Raw genomic sequence first — 25,201 nt, 5'->3', positions numbered from 1 at the left:
CTGTGTCTAGGTCCCTCAGCCAGCCGTGAGAGCACCTTAAGAAAAGGTCAGTGAAGAGCGTGGATGATTCCCTTATTTTCCCCTCCTCCAATCGTGCAGTAGCTGGAGCCTCCTCCTTGGTCCTGTGTAGTGTCTCTCACATACAGATGCTTTCTCTCTCACACACACACAATTTCTCACATGTTCACATACACACACATGCTCTCTCTCACACACATACACACATACACAATTTCTCACATGTTCACATACACACACATGCTCTCTCACACACACACATACACAATTTCTCACATGTTCACATACACACACATGCTCTCTCTCACACACACACACACACACAATTTCTCACATGTTCACATACACACACATGCTCTCACACACACACATACACAATTTCTCACATGTTCACATACACACACATGCTCTCTCTCACACACACACACATACACAATTTCTCACATGTTCACATACACACACATGCTCTCAACGAGTGTGACAGTTATGTGTGTGTGCTCTAGTGGTCTCCTAATCCTGGAATGATCCCATAATGAAGACATGACACTGCTCAGTTATGCAGGCTTCAAACTGAAGCTTTATGTTTTCCCTTACTGAAGGCCAGATATCTGTAGTCCTCAGAGATTGCTTGGGTTAGGAGGGAAGTGCTTTTCCTCCAGGCACCTGGGAGATTTCAGCCCAGGGGAATCTCTGCTCCCTGGTGTGGGTTCCTTGAGATGTATGTAGAGGCAGAGAGAGACAGTGTTACATCTCCTGACAGTCTGTATGAAGAGGCGTCTTACACAACATGCCCAGAAAACTCTGCGGCTAATTCCTGTATGCGGGATGCTCAGATTATGGGTTTCTCCAGACTTACACTGTACTGACAGTTACTAGTTTTTCTGCAGATGTGAGCCGGCAAAATGGATGCCCCAGATGAGAGAGACTGATGGGTGCCCTTGTGTCTCAAACAGAATAAATTATAACCAAAGTAAGGGGCATCATAGAGTACAGAGTGTGTCCTGTTGCTTTCAACTTCCAGGTGTAGCATGAAATCATAGGCAGAGTACTACTGAGTTTGTGCAGTTCCCGCCATCCCCTCCCCATTTCTCACTCCTCCTCCTTCCCCTCATGTTGTTTTTCACTCTGTTTTCTTTCCCCTCTCTCCCCTCACTTATTACTCTTTCCTGTTTTCTCTCACCTCTCTCTTCCCTCATCTTGCTGTTCCACCCTTTGTGTCCTCTTCCCTGCCCTCTTGTCTCTCTCCCCCTTGCCCTGTTGCTCCCCTCTCTGCCTTCTCTATCCTCTCTTTCCCCTTAACTTATCACTTCTCCCTCTGTGTCATCTTCCCTTCCCTCCCCTCCTTCACCTTCTCACTCCAAACTTTGTCTTCTCTCCCCTTCTTTCTCTCCTCAAGTTGTTGCTCCTCAAATTTGTCTTCAGTCCCTACCCTCTCTGCTTTATTCACTGACCTTATTGATCTCTCCCCTTCCCCCTCCTCCTTCTCTTCTTTCTCCCCTCACCTTGTTGCTTCCCATCTTGCCTTCTCTCCCCCTTCCCTTCTCCCTCACCGTGTTATTCTCTTCTTTTCCTTTCTTTTCTTTTTCTCTTTGCTTTTCTGAATTTCTTATTTCTTCCATTCATCTTTTTTTCTCTGCATATATGTAAAGATATCATGTCTGATGTCTGCTCTGTTCCTTCCCTTCTTTCTACGTTTTTCTAGCCATCTCTGTGAATATTGTATTTTGATTAAAGGTAAATCTGTAGACTGGTAACATTATAATTCACATGGAAATAGTCAGGACAGCCTGGCTATCCTCACACTACTGAAACTCCATGGAAATACACCCCCTCCCTCCCAGCTCATCCTTTGATTTATAGGTAGGAGACACTTTCACATTAAAAATCAATCAGCTTTTATCTAAAACACAGGATTGCCCCTGGCCTTATCAAGAGTTGAATTATCCCATTGCAGGTCACTACCAAATTAATAGTGAATATACCAATACATTTAAAGGACTCTTTACACATTCCTACTTCCTTAACAACCTAAACTTAACTAAGAACTCAACAAAATTAAGTTGAAGGCAACAATCCAGCAGTAAGAGGGGAGCATTCCAGTCTTCTGCATCGAATGTCACATTTATTTATTTATTAAGTTTTATATACCGTCACTAAGGGCCCATCGTAACGGTTTACAACGAGTAAAAAACATCATAATTAATCTAAAATGTGATTTTTTACCCACTAGTGAGAGGTTAATGGGTGCATCCAGTACAAAGAACTCCTGGCTCTCAGAGAATGATCCTGATCTCTGGAAGCTAGAGTGTCAGATCTGGAGGAGCTGAGGCAGACAGAAAGGTTTATAGATGAGACTTCAGGGACCTAGTAGCCTAGTACCAACTCCAATCTGGCAGCCCTAGTGCTGCCTTGGAGACGTAAGATCTCATGGTCAGAGAACATCAACTGGTGCAGCAGGAAGTAATCCTGTAGCAAGGACCTGCTCTCCAGGTTATGCATTGTCCTCTCACACTGAGGATGTGTCTCCCAAGGCTACTGCCCAGGAGGGAAGGGTTAGGTAGATCACCATAGTTAGTGATACAATTAAGAATATAGATAGATGAGTGGCTGGTGGGCGTGAGAATCACCTGGTAACATCGCCTGATGTGAAGGTGGCAGATCTCACGCGTCACCTAGATAAGATTTTAGACAGTGCTGGGGAGAAGCCGGCTATTGTGGTACATGTGGGCTCCAATGACATAGAAAAATGTAGGAGTGAGGTTCTGGAAGCCAAATTTAGGCTCTTAGGTAGAAAGCTGAAATCCAGAACCTCCAGGGTAGCATTCTCTGAAATGCTCCCTGTTCCACGCGCAGGTCACCAGAGGCAGGCAGAGCTCCGGAGTCTCAATGCGTGGATGAGACGATGGTACAAGGAAGAGGGATTCAGTTTTGTAAGGAACTGGGGAACCTTTTGGGGAAGGGGGGAATCTTTTCCAAGGGACAGGCTCCACTTTAACCAGGGTGGAACCAGGCTGCTGGCGCTAACCTTTAGAAAAGAGATAGAGCAGCTTTTAAACTAGAATAAAGGGGAAAACCGACAGCTGCTCAACAACACATGGTTTGGAGGGAGGTATCTTCGAAGGATACTAATGATGCATTAGAATTAAGGCATCCCAACAGTGACATTCCAATAAAAGCAAAAGTAGTCCTTGAGCCTATAAATAAAGAATCACCTGAGCTAACAGATTCCAAATTATCCCTGTCAACTGAAAAGCAGGCTGTTAATACAAACAAAAAAAACCACACTTTGAAATATCTGTATGCCAATGCTAGAAGTCTAAGATGGGAGAGTTAGAGTGTATAGCAGTTAACGTAACATAAGAACATAAGGCTTGCCATACTGAGTCAGACCAAGGGTCCATTAAGCCCAGTATCCTGTTTCAAATAGTGGCCAATCCAAGTCAATAGTGTCTGGCAAGTACCCAAACATTAGATAAATCACAGGCTACTATTGCTTATTAATTACCGTAATAGCAGTTTATGGATTTTTCCTCTAGGAACTTCTCCAAACCATTTTAAACCTAGTTACGCTAACTGCTGTAACCACATCCTCTGGCCATGAATTCCAGAGTTTAACTATGTGCTGAGTGAGAAACAATTTTCTTCAATTTGTTTTAAATGAGCTACTTGCTAACTTCATGGAGTGCCCCCTAGTCCTTCTATTATCTGAGAGAGTAAATAATCGATTTAAATTAACTTGTTCATGTCCTTTCATTATTTTGTAGACTTCTATCATATCCCCCCTCAGTCGTCTCTTCTCCAAACTGAACAGCCCTAACTTCTTTAGCTTTTCCTCACAGGGCAGCCATTCCATGCCCCTTATCATTTTGGTTGCACCTCTTTGCATTTTCTCCAGTGCAGCTATATCCTTTTTAAGATGTGGTGACCAGAATTGCACACAATATTCAATTTCAAGGTGCGGTCTCACCATGGAGTGATACAGAGGCATTATGACATTTTCAGTTTTATTAACCATTCCCTTCCTAATAATTCCTAACATTCTGTTTGCTTTTTTGATCGCCACAGCACACTGAGCCGACAATTTCAATGTATTATCCACTATGACGCCTAGATCTCTTTCCTGGGTGGGAGTTTCTAATATGGAACCTAACATCTTGTAACTATAGTATGGGTTATTTTTCCCTATATGCATCACTTTGCACTTGTCTATGTTAAATTTCATCTGCCATTTGGAAGCCCAAACTTCCAGTCTCCCCTGCAGATGACACAAAATTATTTACAGTTGTTAAATCACAAGTGGATTGTATAAATTGCAGAAAGACCTTGTGAAATTAGAAGATTGGGCATCCAAATGGCAGATGAAATTTAATGTGGGCAAGTGCAAGGTGATGCATATAGGGAAAAATAACCCTTGCGATAGTTACACAATGTTAGGTTCAATATTAGGAGCCCAGGAAAGAGATTTAGGCGTCATAGTGGATAACACATTGAAATTGTCGGTTCAATGTGCTGCAGCAGTCAAAAAAGCAAACAGAATGCTGGGAATTATTAGAAAGGGAATGGTGAATAAAACGGAAAATGTCATAATGCCTCTATATTGCTCCATGGTGAGACCGCACCTTGAATACTGTGTACAATTCTGGTCTCTGCATCTCAAAAAAGATATAGTTGCGATGGAGAAGGTACAGAGAAGGGCAACCAAAATGATAAAGGGGATGGAACAGCTCCCCCTATGAGAAAAGGCTGAAGAGGTTAGGGCTGTTCAGCTTGGAGAAGAGATGGCTGAGGGGGGATATGATAGAGGTCTACAAAATCATGAGAGGATTAGAATGGGTAAATGTGAATTGGTTATTTTCTCTTTCAGATAATATAAGGACTAGGGGACACTCCATTAAGTTAGCAAGTAGCACTCAATGCACAATTAAGCTCTGGTATTCATTGCCAGGGGATAAAGCAATTAGCATAGCTGGGTTTAAAAAGGTTGGACAGTTCCTGGAGGAGAAATCCATAAACCTCTATTATTCAAATTGACTTAGGGAATAGCCTAGCCACTGCTATTATTGGCTTTAGCAGCATGGGATCTATTTAATGTTTGGGTACTTGCCAGGTTCTTATGGCCTGGATTGGCCACTGTTGGAAACAGGATCCTGGGTTTGATGGACCCTCAGTCTGACCCAGTATGGCAACTTCTTATGTTCTTATAGTATATACAAATATGTAATAACATATACATCAAATAAGAGCATCAGAACAATAGTATATACATTAAGGTTTCAGTTTTAAGACCCACGTGTGCTGGTGTGTGCATGTTATAAAATCCAATGGAGCGGACTGAGAGGGAACTTCCCTATACCCCTATCTAACCTTCCTACCTTTTCCACTCTCCTCCCCAACCCCTACCCCCTACCTATTAGAATTATTTTTATTTTGTACCTTACTGCTCCTTCAGAGCAGCAGTAGACTCTGCGTGCTGGCCAGCTGCCGGCGCACGATTCCCCGGGACAGTAGTTAATGGCACTGTCCTGGCCCGCCCCCCCTCACACAGACCATGCCCCTGGCCCGCCCCTCTCTCTGGGCCCGTCACTTCAGCGTGTATCGGGGGTTATGTGTGTGGCCGGGACCTTTGTAAAATGAATGCTAAGCAGAGTGTTTCTACACTATCTCTTTTTGTTGATTGATTTAACATATACATCAAACAGAAACATCAAAACAATAGTATATACATCAAATATATAACATTTACATCAAACAAGAGCATCAAAGCAATATGTACAAATTTTACAGCATACTGTATACATCAAATAAGAACATCAAAACAACAGTACATATATTAAATATATAGCATATATCAAATAAGAAGAGTATCTGTTGCGCTCCTGCTCGCGGGCTGTGCCGCCCTGGAGCCTTCTGTGCGGCTGGAGCCGCCACCGACGTCCTTCCGCGGTCTGGAGGCTGCTCTCTTGATTCAGCACGGCAGGGCCGTGCTGGCATTCCAGAGCAGCAGGAGCCGCTGACGTCATCTGCTTCGCAGCCCGGAGGCCGCAGTACCCGGCCTCTCTTGCGGCTAGGAGCTGCTCCTCAGCCTGCCTCTCGGTGACATCCGATGGGATGTCTTGAGCCCTCACCATGGAGGCCTGACGTTTTAGCTTCCTCCAATGTCTTGGACTCCGGCTTCGCCTAGCCTCCAGCGGATTGTGCTCAGTGGATAGCCTGAGGGCCATTCTGGCCACTGAGGCCTCCTCTCCGGCTGTGTGAGTTAGCATGCTATCCGAACTCCACTCCATCCTGAGTTTTACTTGCCTGATTTTAGCTTGTCTTGCTTCCTGTGTCTTCGTCTTCAGCTGCCCAGAGGTCTTGTCTTCATCAGCTCCTGGCCTTCGTCCACCTCTGCCTCCTGTCCAGCCTGCCGCCTCTGCTGTTACCCAGTGGCAGGTCCGAAAGGACTTGGAGTGGTTGGAGGACTACTCAGAAACCAACCGTGCGTGGTTGGCCTACCGGAGGCCCTGCAGGTCGGCAGGGGCCTGGGTTTCTGGTCTCCGCCCAGACGAGGCTCCATCTCACCTGCCTCGGCGCTTCCTTGAAGCTCCTCTCCTGGTTCGCTAAGGTCCAAGGGCAAGCTCCACTCATCCCAGCCCAACAGGTTGCAAGGCCTTTGCGCGCAACAGTATCATAACAATAGCATATATAACAAATATATAACATACACATTAAACTAGAGCATCAAAACAAAAGCATAGGTATAGGGGATTGTTGCATTCATGCCTATTCTTGCCCTCGCTCCACCCTCTCTACTTTTGTGGCGACTCCCTTCTGCTCAGACGGACAGATGCAGCCATGGCTTCTCTCTGCCTCTTGGTCCCAGAGTTCCCAGGCTGGCTTGACGCTACGGATCCGCCATGTTCCTAATGACGTAAGGGCACGCGCGCGCGCGCTCCAGACTTTGTACCAGCAAGGGTGCGAACCTCGGGGGCGTCCCCCCGTAGTGACGTCATCCTTTTTCAATTTAAAAGGTCTTTGTTTGCTAACTACAAATGAGTTAACAAGGAACTCCTTCGGGACTTGCTTCGGCAGTCCACGCCAACAACGATCCGAGTCAGCAAGGGAAAATCTTTCTCCACTGTTCGGCCTTTTCAAACTTACCAGGAGTACCCGCTCCTCGGGGGCTCCGCTCTCTCTATTCTTGATTTCAGATTGTTGGATGGGATCCGGTACTCACTCCTCAAGGGCCTACGTTCCCGAACACTCAGCAGACTCCTATTGCCTGGAGGTGATCGCAGACGTGAACACAGTGAGTCCTATTACAGACAGGAACCGGTACTCGCTCCATGAGGGCCTACGTTCCTAAAACCTCTCTCATACTCTCTTCTTCCTCAGAAGATATCGCATACCTATATCTTATGGATTACTATTACAGATTAACAGATAGGGACCGGTACTCGCTCCATGAGGGCCTACATTCCTAAATCTCTCCTAGCCTCTCTTCTATTCCAGAAGCCATCCCATACATAGTTATTGTGAGTTCTATTTCAGACTGTCTATAGGAACCAGTACTCGCCTACGGCTCCTGTTCCTGAATATACTGAAGACTCTCTGTTGCATATAGAAGACATTACAGATATCTACAATTGTGAGTGTATCATCTACCATTGTGAGTAGACAGAGTATGCCCTGCATACTCTGTCTACTCACTATCTATAGTCTCTCCTTACAGCTCAGCAACTCAGAGATCGTAATTCCAGTATCAGAGGGATTTCAGCCCTGCCAGGCATATCAACTCACTACTGCCACCTCTGGTGGTTCTACTTCCAGTCTAATAAAGAACTATCTGTGTTTGTCTCAATACTCCAGCCTAGCCGGTGGTCCCTCTCAGGATCTCCACTTGAGGGCGCTATCATCTGCCATCGGCCCAGGGATTCACTATTTGTACTAAGTGTACTTCTTACATTAATAGAGCGGTATTATCATCTGCCACTCTGTGGGAGCCAACCCATATCAGACTATACTCCTCTCTCTGCGGAAGCTAATCCATATCAGATAGCTATCTCCCCATGGGAATCATACAGGTTGCTGGCTCAGCTTTCTACAGGAACTAAGCACTAATAGATTGTTACTCCTTAGCAAGATCCGTACAGAATACTACACCGCCCCCTGGCAGGGGATTGCTAACAGATTGCTAACTCCTCCCCTCTGGGGGAGCAGGTCTATAACAGTTTGCTAACTCCTCCCCTCTGGGGGAGCAGATCTATAACAGATTGCTAACTCCTCCCCTCTGGAGAAGCAGATCCATAACAGGGATATGTTACGATTCTGCTCGCAGCTAGGGCCGTGAGCAGCCTCTCACCTCTCCGCTGCCAGTCTTCCAGCTGTCCTGACTCAGGATGTGATGGAATCTGGGCAACACTCAAGCAAGTTCTGGCCGGAGTAGAGACTTAGGTGACCTGGCGCAACCTGCGACGTGGCAGATTCACTGCAAGCCCAATCCGCCGGGATTTCCAGTCAGAGTAAAGACTTCAGAGACCTGGCGCAACCTGTGGTTGGAGCCGCCGCCATTGTCCTACCACTGCCGTCCAGCCACGTGGTCCAGAGACTGCCCACGCCTTCTTTCTACATGGCGGGCTGCGCTTCCGTGCTTCCATGCGGCACCAGAGGCTGCTGATGTTGTTGTTCCTCCTGCAGTGGACAGGGCTGCTGCTGCTGTGCCTTTGTACGGCCTGGGGGCTGCCATCGATGCTGCACCCTTGTGGCTGGAGCCGCCAATGCTGAGGTTCTGCCCTTGCAGCCTTGTGCCGCTCCTGCTCTTCCTCCGCAGCATGGCTGCCGCTGTCTCTGGTCCTGCCCACTTCCTAGGCGTGCGGCTGCGCCTCTCCAGCTGATTTAAAGGGCCCATGGTGGGAGTAGTCCATGGCCCCTCCTGATGATGTCATCCTGGATGTTCCTTTTCAGCCCTATAAAGAGGGCCCTTAGTCAGTTCTTCGTTGCCTTTGCAAGGAACCAGTCTGCTCCTGGACTTATCATTTCAGCATCTCCTAAGCTCTCTGTTCTTCATGGGAAATCCTTCGTCGTCTTTTCCATGTACTGGTCTCTCATCGGATTCCATATCTTCGTCTTTTGTGGTTCCTAGATGATCCTGTATTCAGATGTTCTCGTATCCAGATGTCCTCGGATCCTGATGACCTAGTATCTGGATGTCCTTGGTTCTGGCTTCGCCCCAGCCTCCCCTCGGCGGATTGAGCTTGCAGTGAATCTGCCATGTCACAGGTTGTGCCAGGTCTCTGAAGTCTTTACTCTGTCTGGAAACCCTGGCGGATTGGGCTTGCAGTGAATCTGCCACGATGCAGTCTCTACTCCGGCCAGAACCTGCTTGAGTGTTGCCCAGATTCTATCACATCCTGAGTTTTAACCCTGCTGTCCACTGTTCACTCATCAAGTGTAGTGCCTTGTGTCTAGTCCGACCTTGTCTCCAAGTCTTGACCATGTCTTCAAGTGTCTTCGTCTTGTTCCAGTGCCATCACCTGTCCTCTACCTCTGTCCGTCCTGTCGCATCTGCCACTCCAGGTGGCAAGCCCGAAAGGGCTATCGAGTGGCCGGAGGGCTACCCCAGAGACCAGAATTGTGTTGTTGGGTCTCTCTCGATGTGCTCAGGTTCGGCAGAGGTTAGGGCTCCTGGTCTTCAGTCTGTCTGCCAGTGCTTGGATATGCCTTGCCTGCCTCGGTGCTTCCTCTGAGTTCCTCTGCAGTCATGCCGTGGTCCAAGGGCATACTACCTCTCCGGAATGGGGACCGCTCCCTAGCGCCCCCGTAACAGGATATAAGTTGTCTTCATGTACAAAATGTAATTGAAAAGCTACTGACACAGACAGATTATAATCCCTAAGGGTATAACTAACATCTACAATTATCTGGCTTTCAAGGATGGTGAAGCAGATACTAGCCCAAAGCTTATTGAACATTGGAATTGGGATCTACAAGAGACCTTGGATCCTAGCGACTGGCAAGTTACTTGGGGCTCGATCCTTAAGCTCTCTACATGTAACAAAAGTCAGGAATTCTGATACAGATTACTTCATAGGGAATTCGTTGCCCAATTTTCTTTTCTAAATTTAATTCTTCTAACCCTTGCTGCTGGAGGGGTTATGGGACAATGGGAACGTAATATGCATATGTGGTGGGAATGCAGGGATACCTAGTTTTTTCACAATACATACATGAAAAAGTAAAAGATATGACCTGTCCACCAAACTATGTTTACTAGGTTTTTAGGGAGAGGTTAATATTGACGAAAAGACTCAAATGTTGGTTGGACTATGACTACATACAGCCACATTATTGCTTTTTTCTGGAAGAGTTCCTCTGGGATCTCCCACTAGTATACTACAATAATACTAATGGAAAAAAAGTCTTCCTTGTTTCGGGGCAAATCTGACTTGTATGAGGTAGTTTGGGAACCATACTGGACCTGGAGAGTATGCAGTCCTTAAGAGAACATGTTTGGTATTGTAGTGTATTTGTTGCAAGAAGGTTACTATCTCTTGTCTTGCGGTAAATGTTATACATTATTGATACACCTCGACCATTTATAAGCTGCTTTCTGGACCACAGTCATATGCGACTGGCTATCATTGCTATGATGTATCTGCTAATGGTTGTTTGTGTATTTCTTTAAATAAAGAGTTATAAAAAAACCATTAGCATATACATCAAATAATAATACACATCAAATAAGAGCATCAAAACAATAGTACATCGAGGGGTTAAAGGGGCACTTAGAGAAGATAAAGCCATCATGGAAAGATTAAATGATTTATTTGCTTCGGTGTCTACTGAAGAGAATGTTGGGGAGGTACCCATACCAGAGAAGGTTTTCATGAGTAATATTCAGATGGACTGAACCAAATCACAGTGAACCTAGAAGATGAGGTAGGCCTGATTGACAAATTGAAGAGTAGTAAATCACCTGGACCAGATGGTATACACCCCAGGGTTCTGAAGGAACTAAAAAATTTAATTTCAGACCTATTAGTAAAAATTTGAAACCTATCATTAAAATCATCCATTGTACCTGAAGACTGGAGGTGGCTAATGTAACCCCAATATTTAAAAAGGGCTCCAGGGGCGATCCAGGAAACTACAGACCAGTTAGCCTGACTTCACTGCCAGGAAAAATAGTGGAAAGTGTTCTAAATATCAAAATCACAGAACATATAGAAAGACATGGTTTAATGGAACAAAGTCAGCATGGCTTTACCCAAGGCAAGTCTTGCCTCACAAATCTGCTTCACTTTTTTGAAGGAGTTAATAAACATGTGGATAAAGTTGAACCGGTAGATGTAGTGGAGTGCCTCAGGGATCTGTATTGGAACCCGTACTTTTCAATATATTTATAAATGATCTGGAAAGAAATACGACGAGTGAAGTAAACAAATTTGCAGATGATACAAAATTGTTCAGAGTAGTTAAATCACAAGCAGATTGTGATAAATTGCAAGAAGATCTTGTGAGACTGGAAAATTGGGCATTGAAATGGCAGATGAAATTTAATGTGGATAAGTGCAAGGTGATGCATATAGGGAAAAATAACCCATGCTATAATTACACAATGTTGGGTTCCATATTAGGTGCTACAACCCAAGAAAGAGATCTAGGCGTCATAGTGGATAACACATTGAAATCGTCGGTGCAGTGTGCTGCGGCAGTCAAAAAAGCAAACAGAATGATGGGAATTATTAGAAAGGGAATGGTGAATACAATGGAAAATGTCATAATGCCTCTGTATCGCTCAATGGTGAGACCACACCTTGAATACTGTGTACAATTCTGGTCGCCACATCTCAAAAAAGATATAATTGCGATGGATGTTTTATCTAAATTGTAAATAAATAAAACATGCATCAAAGAAGAGCACCAAACAATTGTATATTAAACATAGAAACATAGAATTGATGGCAGAAGAAGACCAATTGGCCCATCCAGCCTGCCCAGCAAGCTCCCACACTTATTTTCCCATACTTAGCTGTTTCACCGACCACTAAGTTCAGGGCCCTTGTTGGTAACTGATTGATTCAAATTTCCTACCACCCCCTGCCATTGATGCAGAGAGTAATACATTAGGTTAGAAGAACATCAGATAATAGTACAGACATCAAATGTATAATAACATATACATCAAGCAAGGGCATCAAACAATAGTCTATATATCAAATAACATTAATATAATATTCTGGATCTACCTGTATGTGCCCTGAATGATGCAAAAGAATTCAAGGATGCCCTAAACACGCACTTGTTTGTTGCAGCTTTTGCCCAGCTAACTGATTAATCTTAGAACCAAGCTCCCCAGTTTTGTGCCATTGTCACATTTTGTTTGGCGTGTGATAATGCAAGTATTATGCTTTTTTGTTTTTCTGTTACACTCGTTTGTTTTTATTCTTATGTATGTAATCATGTTCTCCGCCCCAAACCTTTGAAAGCGCAGGCTATAAATAATTTAACATAAATATATACATCAAACAAGAGCATTACAACAAATAATATCTACATCAAATATCTAGTAACATGCATCAAATAGCAAAGCATAAAAATAATAGCATAAATATCAATCAAAATAACAAATACAACAGGCGATAACTATCTACCCAGTCTGCCCATTTATGCCTCCTCACTGTGCCATCACTGCTCATACTCATCATTTCTGCTTTAGAGAAATGTGAAATTCTCTGCTCCTTGTCAGAGAATTTCCACAGTGGCATCATAGTAGCTTGATCTAACATTATCCCCAGCAGTTCCTAACGGGGAGTTGCATTGCCTGTTGTTCATGGCTAGCTCCAGGCAGTAAGAGGTGGCATTGCCACCAAAACAACTATTAAGAGACCTTTCAGCACAATGTAAATAACTTCTACTTCTAATCAAACAACTAAACAAATCAACTAAACAAATCTACTTCTAATCAAACAAATAAAGACTGCTTCCACAAACTACACACATTAAAAAGAATAAAACCCCTATTTCATTTCCATGATTACAGAACAGTGCTCCAAGCAATAATCTTTGCGAAAATAGATTACTGCAACGCTATTCTACTAGGCCTCCCATCATCCCATACTAAACCTCTCCAAATGATTCAGAACACGGCAGCAAGAATCCTAACGAACAAGAGGAGAAGAGATCACATTACGCCAGTACTTAAAGACCTTCACTGGCTGCCAATCCACTACAGAATAATCCATAAATCCCTTACCACAATCTTCAAAAATATTCATGGACTGGCTCCTCTCAATCTACAAATAGCACTCAAAAAACACTCCTCCAACAGACCCATCAGAGAAGCGTACAGAGAATATCTACAGGTACCACACGCCAATACCACCCAACATATAACACTGAGAGACAGGGCCTTCTCTACAGCAGGTCCCCCACTATGGAACTCAATCCCCTTAGAATTACGACAGGAACCATGTCTTCCAACCTTCAGAAAAAGACTTAAGACATGGCTGTTCAAGAAAGCCTTTCCGGACCCTGACTGATGCTCTTCCACCAAATACAGCAAGACTGATTATCACCCATTAAACTGATACAGACTTACCAACCACTGCACGTTCTACTTCTTGTTAAACTTCTATCATCCTCTTCTTCTACTCCCAGTTAGAACCATCCTTGTTTTATTGTAACTGCTTTTTCTGCGCACTTGTTATAATTTGTTATAATTTGTAAATGTATACTCTCATGTTATAGTTATGTACGTTTATAATTTATTGATCACCCCTTGTTTTATGTAAACCGACCTGATACGAACTTCCGTGAATGCCGGTATAGAAAAAAACTCAAATAAATAATAAATAAATAAATACTTTAAAGTTACTCTTACTCTTGTCTCCTTCCTCCCCCAGTTCTTGCAACCGTTTCATTGTAACTTTTGTTTCATCTACACTTGTTAAATGTTCAAGGTTATCGCACCCCCTGTTACCTGTACACCGGCACGATATGATTGTATCATGAATGCCGGTATAGAAAAGCTCTAAATAAACAAATAAATAAATAAATAAAATAAATGCCTACCTGGCTAAGAGTTGGTAATGCACCAGTCTTCCTGAAATTCATCCATATGATTTTAAAGCTCAGTACACCCTACAGGAACAAATTTGACAAGTTAACTATGCCTTGACTGCATTTATTATTAAATGTGTCTTAAATCTGCTACCAATTAGGTTTATGGCCGTTTCCCTAGTCCTAGTAATATTTGAAAGGGTAAATAACTGTTCCTTTGTAAATGCTTTCACACCATTCATAATTTTATCTAAACCTTCTAGGATATGGGGGCATTTCTGGCTAATGCTAGAGAATTCTGGCAATTGAACTTGAAAACAAGCAGACCCCAGTCCCCAGAATGCAAGGGGGAGGGAACAGATCGGCACCTGCTCATGCTTTTTCGGTGAGACAAGCTGATGCTTTTGTTGCTTTTGCCTTTCTGCCTCAGGTGGACAGGACTGAAGTCATCAAGAATAACCTCCACCCTGTCTTCTCCAAAGTCTTCACAGTGGATTATTACTTTGAGGAGGTTCAGAAGCTGCGCTTTGAGGCATACGATATCCACGGCCACTGCAGCATTGGCCCCAGAGACGATGATTTCCTGGGTGGAATGGAGTGCACCTTGGGGCAGGTACAAGCTCGGGAAGGAGTAAAGCGAGCCTTGCAGAATCCCAGAATCCTTGTCATAGGGCAGAGATTCTTAGCGCCAACTCACCCAGCCAGTGGGGGGTTCAGGCTATCCACAGTGCATATGCATGAGCTACATTTGCATGCACTGCCTCCATTGTATGCAAATATGTCTGTCACTTAAGGGCTGTAACTGCTGCTCTGTGCAGGTTACCCTTAGGTGTAACAAGGTCCCACCCCAGCAGTAAATGCAGATGATGGCCAGACCTTTCCCTTCCTAGCTTTATTTATTCATATTTCTTTCTGACATGCTAAATATATACCACTGTAAGAGGGGATGGGTTTACAACTCCTCTTGTTGGTACTGTTCATTGATTCAAATGTTAGAATTCATCAGTCACTTCAAATTTGCAGTTAAATCCTTTCACTGTCTATGTAAAAGCACCCCCCAACCCAAATGCTGTCTCGCTGTCTCTCTCACTCATAAACATTTTCCCACACAAGGCTAACACAGCCAAATAACCCCACCCCCAGGAACCCCGCTTCTATATGCAGAGGGAGGACAGGCACCAGATAGCTGACTGATGCATCTAAATCACCCTCTTACCTAAATGCCTTTAAAACTGTTCTGTAAAGGTCAGCCAGGCAGAAGAGGTCAAGGTTAAAGACATGAGTCTGACTGCTGTCCACACACTGACACTGCTTTAGAGCAAACCAAAGACATGTTCCCAAAGAGCTCCCAGACCATACCTCATTAGGAAAGCAATCCGATCAATTCCCAGACGCCTTCTGAATCAATGCCTGGGTCTCAGCTCTGGATGGCAGGGCAGCTGTAACCCGTTAACACCAGAGCCCTGTGACACAGGCTCTACACCTGCTGCTCCTCCAGATCCTTGCCTCTGTCCAGAGTCCAATCTCCTGCAAATATTCTGCTTTCAGATCGTGGCACAGAAGAAGATAACAAAAGCTCTCTTTCTAAAATATGGAAAGTATGCTGGGAAGTCCACTATCACAGTAAGTAACTCTTGCACTCTGCTTTCAGGCTTACCTTTTTCACATTTCTAGCTGATATGTTAGTGTGCCTGACTGTGCTCCCTGGGGTCTGCACTGCTCCTGCATACATGTTACAATGCCTCTGTACTCTCTGGGGTCTGCACTGCTCCTGCATATGTTACAATGCCTCTGTACGCTCTGGGGTCTGCACTGCTCCTGCGTACATGTTACAATGTCTCTGTACTCTCTGGGGTCTGCACTGATCCTGCATACATGTTACAATGTCTCTGTACTCCCTGGGGTCTGCACTGCTCCTGCGTACATGTTATAATGTCTCTGTACTCTCTGGGGTCTGCACTGCTCCTGTGTACATGTCACAATGTCTCTGTACTCCCTGGGGTCTGCACTGCTCCTGCGTACGTTACAATGTCTCTGTACTCTCTGGGGTCTGCATTGCTCCTGTGTACATGTCACAATGTCTCTGTGCTCCCTGGGGTCTGCACTGCTCTTGTGTACATTACAATGTCTTTGTACTCTCTGGGGTCTGCACTGTTCCTGCATACGTTGCAATGTCTCTGTACTCCCTGGGGTCTGCACTGCTCCTGCACACATCTTACAATGCCTCTGTACTCTCTGGGGTCTGCACTGCTCCTGCGTACATATTACAATGTCTCTGTACTCTCTGGGGTCTGTAGTGCTCCTGTGTACATGTTACAATGTTTCTGTACTCTCTGGGGTCTGTAGTGCTCCTGTGTACATGCTACAATGCCTCTGTACTCTCTGGGGTCTGTAGTGCTCCTGCGTACATATTACAATGTCTCTGTACTCTCTGGGGTCTGTAGTGCTCCTGTGTACATGTTACAATGTTTCTGTACTCTCTGGGGTCTGTAGTGCTCCTGTGTACATGTTACAATGTTTCTGTACTCTCTGGGGTCTGTAGTGCTCCTGCGTACATGCTACAATGCCTCTGTAGTCTCTGGGGTCTGTAGTGCTCCTGTGTACATGCCACAATGCCTCTGTACTCTCTGGGGTCTGTAGTGCTCCTGCGTACATGCTACAATGCCTCTGTACTCTCTGGGGTCTGTAGTGCTCCTGCGTACATGCTACAATGCCTCTGTACTCTCTGGGGTCTGTAGTGCTCCTGCGTACATGTTACAATGTTTCTGTACTCTCTGGGGTCTGTAGTGCTCCTGTGTACATGTTACAATGCCTCTGTAGTCTCTGGGGTCTGTAGTGCTCCTGTGTACACGTTACAATGCCTCTATACTCTCTGGGGTCTGTAGTGCTCCTGTGTACATGTTACAATGTCTCTGTACTCTCTGGGGTCTGTAGTGCTCCTGTGTACATGTTACAATGCCTCTGTACTCTCTGGGGTCTGTAGTGCTCCTGTGTACATGTTACAATGCCTCTGTAGTCTCTGGGGTCTGTAGTGCTCCTGTGTACATGTTACAATGCCTATGTACTCTGTGTTCTGCACTGCTCCTGCGTACATGTTACAATGTCTCTGTATTCTCTGGGGTCTATAGTGCTCCTGCATACATGTTAGTGTTTCTGTATCCTCTGGGACCTGTAATGCTCCTGCATACATGTTACAAAGCCTCTGCACCCTCTGGGGTCTCTAGTGCTCCTGCACACATGTTACAATGCCTCTGTACTCTCTGGGTCTGTAGTACTCCGACATACATGTTACAGTATCTCTGTACCCACTGGTGACTGCAGTGCTTCTGCGTATATGTTAGTTTCTCTATACTCTCTAGGCTCTGTAGTACTGTTGCATACATGTGTTGCGTTCAGTGGTCCACGGGCTGCCCCGGTGAACCTCTGCCCTTACCTTCGGGGCTGGGCTGGCCATGCTGCCCCCAGGGCGCAGCAAGACTCCATCAGTACACCACACAGCAGGTTGAGATGAAGGCGGAACAGACTGACTAGAACAACGCCTTAACATGCTTCACCACTCCTTAGGCATGCGCTCACATGACATCTTCCCATGTAAACGGACCGTGGTGGGAAAGTCCCCACAGGCCCTAGTGACAATGTCATCAGCACTGCCTTTTATAAGGGCAACTCCCCAGATACAACTTGCCTCAGCAACAGGTCCAGCTACCATGTTTAGTACGTGTTGCTTCCCAGTCTATTTCCATCTTCGTCTCATCTTGTTCAAGTCAGCCTGTTCCACCTTCGTCTCAGCCTGTTCTGCCTTTGTCCCAGCCTGGTTCCAGTCTTTGTCTCAGCCTGGTTCCAGTCTTCATCTGTCCAACCTTCTCCTGCCTTCCCTGACTGCCTCTGTCCTATCTGTCTTGCTTCGTCTCCCTCGGATGGATACTTGGTTAGCCCCTTGCCTGGTCTCTGGATATGCCTGACCACTGCATGCCTTAACTCTTGCCTGGATTCAGGATATGCCTGACCATCACCTGCCTTGACCCTTGTCTGGATCTTCATCATGCCTGATCACTGCTGGCCTATTGCCGTAGCCCGGCCTTGACCACATCTCCAGTCATCAGCAGAGACCCTTGCCTGCCGGCTCTAGCAGCCAAAGGCTCAACTTGAGGGGAAAGTGGGCTGGTATAGTTGAAGCTCCTGACCGGTCTATTTTGCTTGGGCCCGCCTGCTGATGGTAGAACCTGCAGGGCTCCTCCCTGCAGGTAGAGCCAATCTTGCCTCAGCCCAAGGGTGCACAAACACAGCAGTTTGCTGAGGCCATGGACTCGGCAGACTTGACTTCGCTCCAAGCTATCCCTGCTATAGCCTGCAGACAACATGACCAGCAGGGTGCCTTGGAGCTCCATGCCACAGCTATGGACCATGTCACCACTCGCTTGGATGCCCTGACCATACCCATGGTACCACCTTCACCCACACCAGTGCCGCCACCTCCTGTGGCTGCCAGTTAGCTGCCAGCTGCTAGCTCCACCCCAGTATGCCAGGAATCCCAAGTGGTGTTGAGGACTTCTCAATCAGTGCAGAATGCACTTTCAGCTGCAGGCTCCACTGTTCCCTGATGGCCAAGCCATGACACTGTACATTCTTTCACCACTAGATAAACTACGTTGGCTTGGGCTTCCCCCTCTGGGAATGAGGGGACTCTGTCCTACTTTTTTTCCAGCAGTCCGGTCATGCAGCTGCAATGGCCTCAGATCTACTCCATCTCCATCAGGGCTCGCAAACATTAGGTGAGTATGCTGTGGAATTTAGAACTCTTGTCTGAATTAAATTGGTGGGAGTAGTTCTTGGTCGCCATCTTTCTGGAAGGCCTCTTTGGGAAAATTAAGGATGCCGCCCAGGAGCTCCCCACCTCGCTGGAGGCCCTCATTACTCTAACCAGCAAAATAGACCTCCACTTACAGCAAAGGATCTGATAGACCCGTCCGACATGGAGAAGCATCTCCTTGGCACTTCGCTTCTTATGCCTGCTCTCATCTACTGCTGTCACACACTTGGCCTCTCCCTCTCCTCCCAAGAAATCTATGCAATTGGAGTGCTGCCACCTAGTCACAGAAGAAAGACTCTGTTGGTGGCAACAGGGCCTCTGTCTCTACTGGCAGCTTGAGGCCATCTCCTGGCCCAATGTTCCAAGAGAACAAGAAACTTAAATGCCTAGGGCACTGCGGGGAGATGACCCTAGAACTTACTATTCCGGCTCCTCAACTCCTCCTGCCAGTCACACTGGAACTGGCTCTCACGTCTTTCTCCACCCAGGCCTTTGTGAACTCCAGCTCTGGGGGAAACTTCATTTTGCAGGATCTAGTCAACCAATTCCAGATACTCACTGTCCAGATGACTCCACTACTAGTAGTTTCCTCAGTCTATAGGGACTCTCTTCCAGGACAGGTGACCCAGACCACAGTGCCTCTAACCTTACACACTTAGAGAAGATCATTTTCTTTGTGATCCCAGAGCAGTTAATCCCTTTATACTTGGTCTACTTTGACTCCAACAACACCATCCACACTTTGGTCCACCTTGGAACTTGCCCACTGGGGCCATGGGTGTACAGACTCCTGTTTGGTACCCGTGGAACATTCTTGCCCGGTAACTATGGCTTCTGCACTTCTGGGGCTTTCCCCTCAATTTGCAAATTACAAAGATATCTTTTCTAAGAAGAGTGCCAAACTCTTGCCTTCTTGTTGTATGTATGACTGTGGTATAGAGCTCCTTTCCAAAGCCACACTCCCGCAGGGCTGGGTTTATCTGCTATCTCCATCAGAGACTCAGGCAATGACAGCCTGTATCCAAAAAAACCTGGCCCATGGAATCATCTCTGAAGGGGCTGGTTTCTTCTTTGTCATGAAGAAAGACTGATCTCTCAGGCCTTGCATAGATTATCGTGGTTTGAATGCCTGTTTGAAAGACTGTTACACTCTGCCTTTAATACTTGAGCTCTTTGATCACTTACAGGGCACTAACATATTCACAAAATTGGACTTCAGGGGTGTGTACAACCTCATCCGTGTCAAGGCTTGGTGATGAATGGAAGACCGCATTCAACACCTGCGATGGGCACTACAAGTATTTGGTCATGCCCTTCAGGCTTTGCAATGCTCTGGCTGTTTTCCAGAAAATGGTCAATGAGATCTTTTGCAATCTGTTGTGCACCTGCATGGTCATATACCTGGATGATATATTGATATTCTCCCAGACCTTGAGCTCTGTTGTAGAGATGTTCACACCTTCCTGCAGTATCTTTGGGAGAATAACCTCTATGCCAAACTGGAGAAATATCTCTTTGAGCAAGAGGAACTCCCCTTCCTCAGGTACATAGTCTCGCAAAATGGTTTCTGGATGAACTCAGCCAAGGTAAAAGCCATCAGGGACTGGCCTTACTCAGTGGGGCTCCAAGCCTTACAAAGATTCCTGGGGTTGAAAATTATTGCCGTCAGTTTATTCCTAATTACTCCTCCATGGCAGCCCCCCTTACCACCCTTCCTCACAAGGGTGTTAATACCAAAAACTGGCCAACAGAGGCTACTGAGGCTTTCCAGAAATTAAAGGATGCCTTTGCTGATGAATCTTGCCTATGCCACTCAGCTCTCACACGGCCCTTCATTCTGGAGGTAGATGCCTCTACTTTGGGGGTAGGAGCTGTCCTCAGTCAATACAGTCCTGAAGGGGTGCTTCGTCCATGTTCCCTTTAGTCTAAGAAGTTCTCTTTGGCAGAGCGTAACTATGGCATTGGAGATCGGGAACTCCTAGCAGTCAAGTTGGCATTAGAACAGTGGTACCATCTTCTCGAGGGGGCTCAGCACTGCATCTTTATATAAAAGGACCACAATAATCTTGAACATCTACATCAAGCTCAGCAGCTTAATGCTAAACAGGCCTGCTGATCCTTGTTCTTTTCAAGTCTCCCACAACAATCACGTCAATGCAGCCACCGGCTCTTCCCCTTTCCAGCTGGTTTATGGGAAGCAACCTCTGCCCCTGCTTCCACTACCAATACAATTCCTTCACCTGTGGCTCAACTCTCGGTGCAGGAATTGCACGATCTATGGGAACAAACCAATCAGTTGATTGAAAAGACCTCCACAGAGCCAAGAAATGGCAGATGCCCGAAGGAGGCCAGCGACCCAGTTCAAGATGGGTGAGAAGGTTTGACTAAGTATCTGACACTTAGCCTGTGGATTCCCTCAATGTGCTTGGCATCACACTTTATTGAGTCTTTTCCAGTGCTGCGGTAAGTGGGCCCTGACATATACCAGTTAAAATTGACACCTACCCTATAAAATCCACATCTCCCTGCTGAAGCCAGTAGTATTTTTTTGGCCCTCCAGAATGCCTCCCGAACCTCAGGAGATTGTTGCTGATGGAGACACAATATACTAAGTCCAAAAGGTCCTAAATTCCCACCAGAGAGGCAAAAATTTAGAGTATTTGATCTCCTAGAAGAATTCTTGGAAACCATTGATCAACATATTATTTATTTTATTGTTTTTAGATGTGTTTTTTTTTTAATAGAATTTTATGCAGTTTTATAGTTTTTAGATGTCTGTTTATTAAGAATTTCTATGTATTTTATAATTTTAAAATAATTTTGTAATTTAATGTATTTTAAATGTGCTTTCATATTTACTGTAAACCGATGTGATGTTTCCTACGAACTTCGGTATATAAAAACGGAAAAATAAATAAATAAATAAATATTGGATCCCAATCTGCTCTAGGACTTTCATCAGCAGTACCCCAAGAAACCCAAGGCCTAAAGGAGAGGGCTTAGGGGGAATACTGTTGTGTTTGGCAGTCCACTATCTGCCCCCATAAACTGCCACCCTTAACTCCAGAGCCAGGTTGGCCATGCTGCTCCAGATGCTGCCAACCTGGCAGGACGCCGCTGGCCTCAATGCGCCTCTCCTTAGGTGCGCACACGCACAACATCTCCCCATTTAAAGGTTCAGTGGTGAAAAATTCCCTGCGGCCCCTAGTGATGCCATCACCAGCGCTGCCCTATATAAGGGCAGCTCGCCACATGCAACTTGCCTCAGCAACAGGTCCAGCTACCATGTGTAATGCGTGTTGCTTCCCAGTCTGGTTCCTGCCTTCATCTCATCCCAATTCAGTCTTCATCTCAGCCTGTCCACCTTTGTCCCAACCTGGTTCCGGTCTTCATCTCAGCCTTTTCCAGGCCTCTACTCAGCCTATTCCAGTCCTCGTCTGCTCAACCTGTTCCTGCCCTGCCTGACTCCATCTGCCCTAACTGATTTACTTTCTCCCCCGCGGATGGATACTTGGTTAGACCTTTGCCTGGACTCTGGATATGCTTGACTACTGCCTGCCTTGACCCTTGATTGGACCTTTGTCACACCTAATCGCTGCCAGCCTACTGCCATAGCCTGACCTTAGACCACATTTCCCGTCATCAGTAGAGACCCTCGCCTAAGTCCTGCCGACCCCGGCACCCAAAGGCTCAACCTGAGGGGAACGTGGACTGGTATAGGTGAAGCTCCTGACTGGTCTCTGCTTCGCCTGGTTCCACCTGCTGACGGTGAGAACCTGCACGGCTCCTCCCTGCAGATAGAGCCAATCTTGCCTCAGCCCAAGGAGCCACAGTCTCTGCATTCTCTGGAGTCCATTGTGCTTCTGTGTGTATATCATAGCATTTCTGTGCTTCACGGGTCCATAGTGCTCCTGTGTGTGTGTTACAGTGACTCTACTCTCTAGAGTTTGTAGTGTTCCTGTATACATTTTACATTGTTTCTTTACCCTCAGGGTCCATAGTTTTCTTATGTACGTGTTTCTGTGTTTCTGCGCTTCCTGGGGTCCAAGTGTTCTTGTATACATGTAACAATATCTTTGACTCTCTAAGCTCCAAGGTGTTCCTGCTCCTGCTTGTTACAGCTTTTCTGTGCTCCCTGTCTTTCCTGCAGGTGACTGCAGAAGAGATTTCTGGGAACAATGGCTACGTGGAGCTGTCACTGTGTGCCAGGAAACTGGATGATAAGGTAATAATGTGGGGATCACAGATGCTTGATGCAAAGCCCTCAGATGCCCACTGAGCAAAGCTCTGCTAATTTCCTGGCTTTGCTATTTAGAAATAGGGCTTAGTGGACTCCCCCCATCTTGGCCAGTATATTCCTTGCCGGTGCTGCTCTGTGCGCTCAGCACGTGGTCACACAGAACTAGGCATAGCCAGGAGTGAAGAGGAGGGTTAGAAGAAAGAAGATCTCTTCGGAAAATACTTTTGTCTAGTACTTATACTAGAAGCAAGGGTGATGGACCACAGGCAGAAGGAACTGTAGGTTGAACTCTGGGCCATTTACTGAGGAAATAGCACAATTGAAAGAAAACAAGGCTGTAGGACCTGATGGCTCAGGGAGCAGCTGATTACACTCCTCACTGCTCTGCTCAGTTTATCACTGGCAGCAGGAGAGGTTCCAAGAGTAAACACATGTCTTTCTCCAAAAGGGTGGAAACAGGGAGGAAGAGAAAACATAGAGACTAAAACTAGGGGCGTGCAAGGTCATGGAAGCAGAGAAGTGCAGTGAGTTACAGGACCCTAAGCAGCATGTTTTATTACAGGGAAAATCTTGCCAAACAAACTTGATCAAGGTTGTTGATGAAGTGGCCAGAGTAATAGATCTGGATTTCAGGAGAGTTGGTGTCACAGATGATTGATGAGGAAATTCTCCAGTCTGGGAGTTGGAAGAAAACTGATAAATAGTATGAGAAGTTAGTTGAGCAAAAGGATTCAGAGCGATAGTGAGTGGGGTCCACTGTAGTGAAGGGAAGAAGAGCAGCAAGTTGCGACAAGGATCAGTGCTAGCCCCCATCCTCTTCAGTGGAATTAGGAAAGGTTAAAAGGAAACGTGTATTGTCTGAGGATGATTTGAAAATCTGCAACAGACTAAACATGTCAGAGGGGAAAGATAAGATGGAAGATGACTTTAAAAAAACTAGAATAAGAGTCATATGTTTGTGACTGTGTTTTTCCCCCTTGTTCTTACTCTTTTCTTCTCCTCACGGTCTCTTCTACTGCTACCTGCCCAGATGTCAGCCCAGTGAACAAGCACCAATGGGCTTGCTCCAACTGGGTGCTTGCTCCAACTGGGTGCTTGCTCCAACTTGCTCCAACTGGGTGCTTGCTCCAACTGGTCCTATCTACTGCTATCTCTTTCTCAGATCAATAAGCCTGTGATAAAGTCTCTGCTGCAGGGGGTACAGAGATGTGTTATCTGCTGAAGATTACATGGCAAGTGATGGAGGCTTGACTGGAACCTGGAGCTCTGGGTTTCACCACTAGAATAGATCATGGACTAGCATTCAAGTCCATCTTGAGCTAATGAATTAGTTGGGGATCATCTCTGTCCTGAATGAGCTGGAATGTAGCTCACAATTATTTACCACTAATGCTTAAAGGTCTTGAGAGGGTCTTCAGCCTGTTGGCAGTGAAGTGGTACAACTTGCAATGTAAAAAAGAGTGTGCCATGCCTGGACTCTGATGTCCCCATTGCCACTTTCTTTGTGGCTCCTCTCTGCAGGGGATATTCTTCTTTTCACAGTGCAAGAAAAGGGTGGCATCGGAGGTGAGCAGTTCTGGGACAGCCCTAAAAATGGAGAATGACATTCAAATAAGAAGTAAGACGTGATTGGCAAGACAGGGAAGGGAATGATGTACCTAGCATGGTCTGATTGATCTTTCATCCTGCAGGATCTCTTCAGCAAGTCCGACCCTTTCCTGGAGATCTACCGGGTTAATGATGATGAGAGTGAGCAGCTGGTGCATCGGACAGAGGTCAGTGAGATGAGACGAGAATACCTGAAACATCAAAGTATTAGACACAGTAGTACAGAGTATTAGAGAGAATATGCCACAGTGTTACTGTATCTTTGTATTCTGATAGATCAGAGTATGAGAGGGAATGTGCCACAGTGTTACTGTATCTTTGTATTCTCATAGATCAGAGTATGAGAGGGAATGTGCCACAGTGTTACTGTATCCTTGTATTCTCATAGATCACAGTATGAGAGGGAATGTGCCACAGTGTTACTGTATCTTTGTATTCTGATAGATCAGAGTATGAGAGGGAATGTGCCACAGTGTTACTGTATC

General features: G+C 45.7%; 1 protein-coding gene across 1 annotated transcript in view; it reads left to right on the top strand.

Annotated features, from left to right (window-relative positions):
* The window catches only part of LOC115096073 (copine-7-like), a gene marked incomplete at its 3' end in the record, with an annotated part of 51,114 nt that extends 26,231 nt beyond the window's left edge, over positions 1-24,883 (top strand). The window contains exons 2-5 of the mRNA XM_029610618.1: positions 14,489-14,671; positions 15,607-15,681; positions 23,019-23,093; positions 24,800-24,883. Of these exons, the coding sequence (XP_029466478.1) occupies positions 14,489-14,671; positions 15,607-15,681; positions 23,019-23,093; positions 24,800-24,883 (417 nt within the window). The remainder of the gene's footprint in view (positions 1-14,488; positions 14,672-15,606; positions 15,682-23,018; positions 23,094-24,799) is intronic.
* Between the last annotated feature and the right edge of the window lie 318 nt (positions 24,884-25,201).

Source organism: Rhinatrema bivittatum, chromosome 7 (assembly GCF_901001135.1).
Source record: "Rhinatrema bivittatum chromosome 7, aRhiBiv1.1, whole genome shotgun sequence".
Lineage (NCBI taxonomy): Eukaryota > Metazoa > Chordata > Amphibia > Gymnophiona > Rhinatrematidae > Rhinatrema > Rhinatrema bivittatum.
The sequence above is the reverse complement of the archived record's forward strand: the minus strand, read 5'-3'. Positions and strand labels throughout refer to the sequence as shown.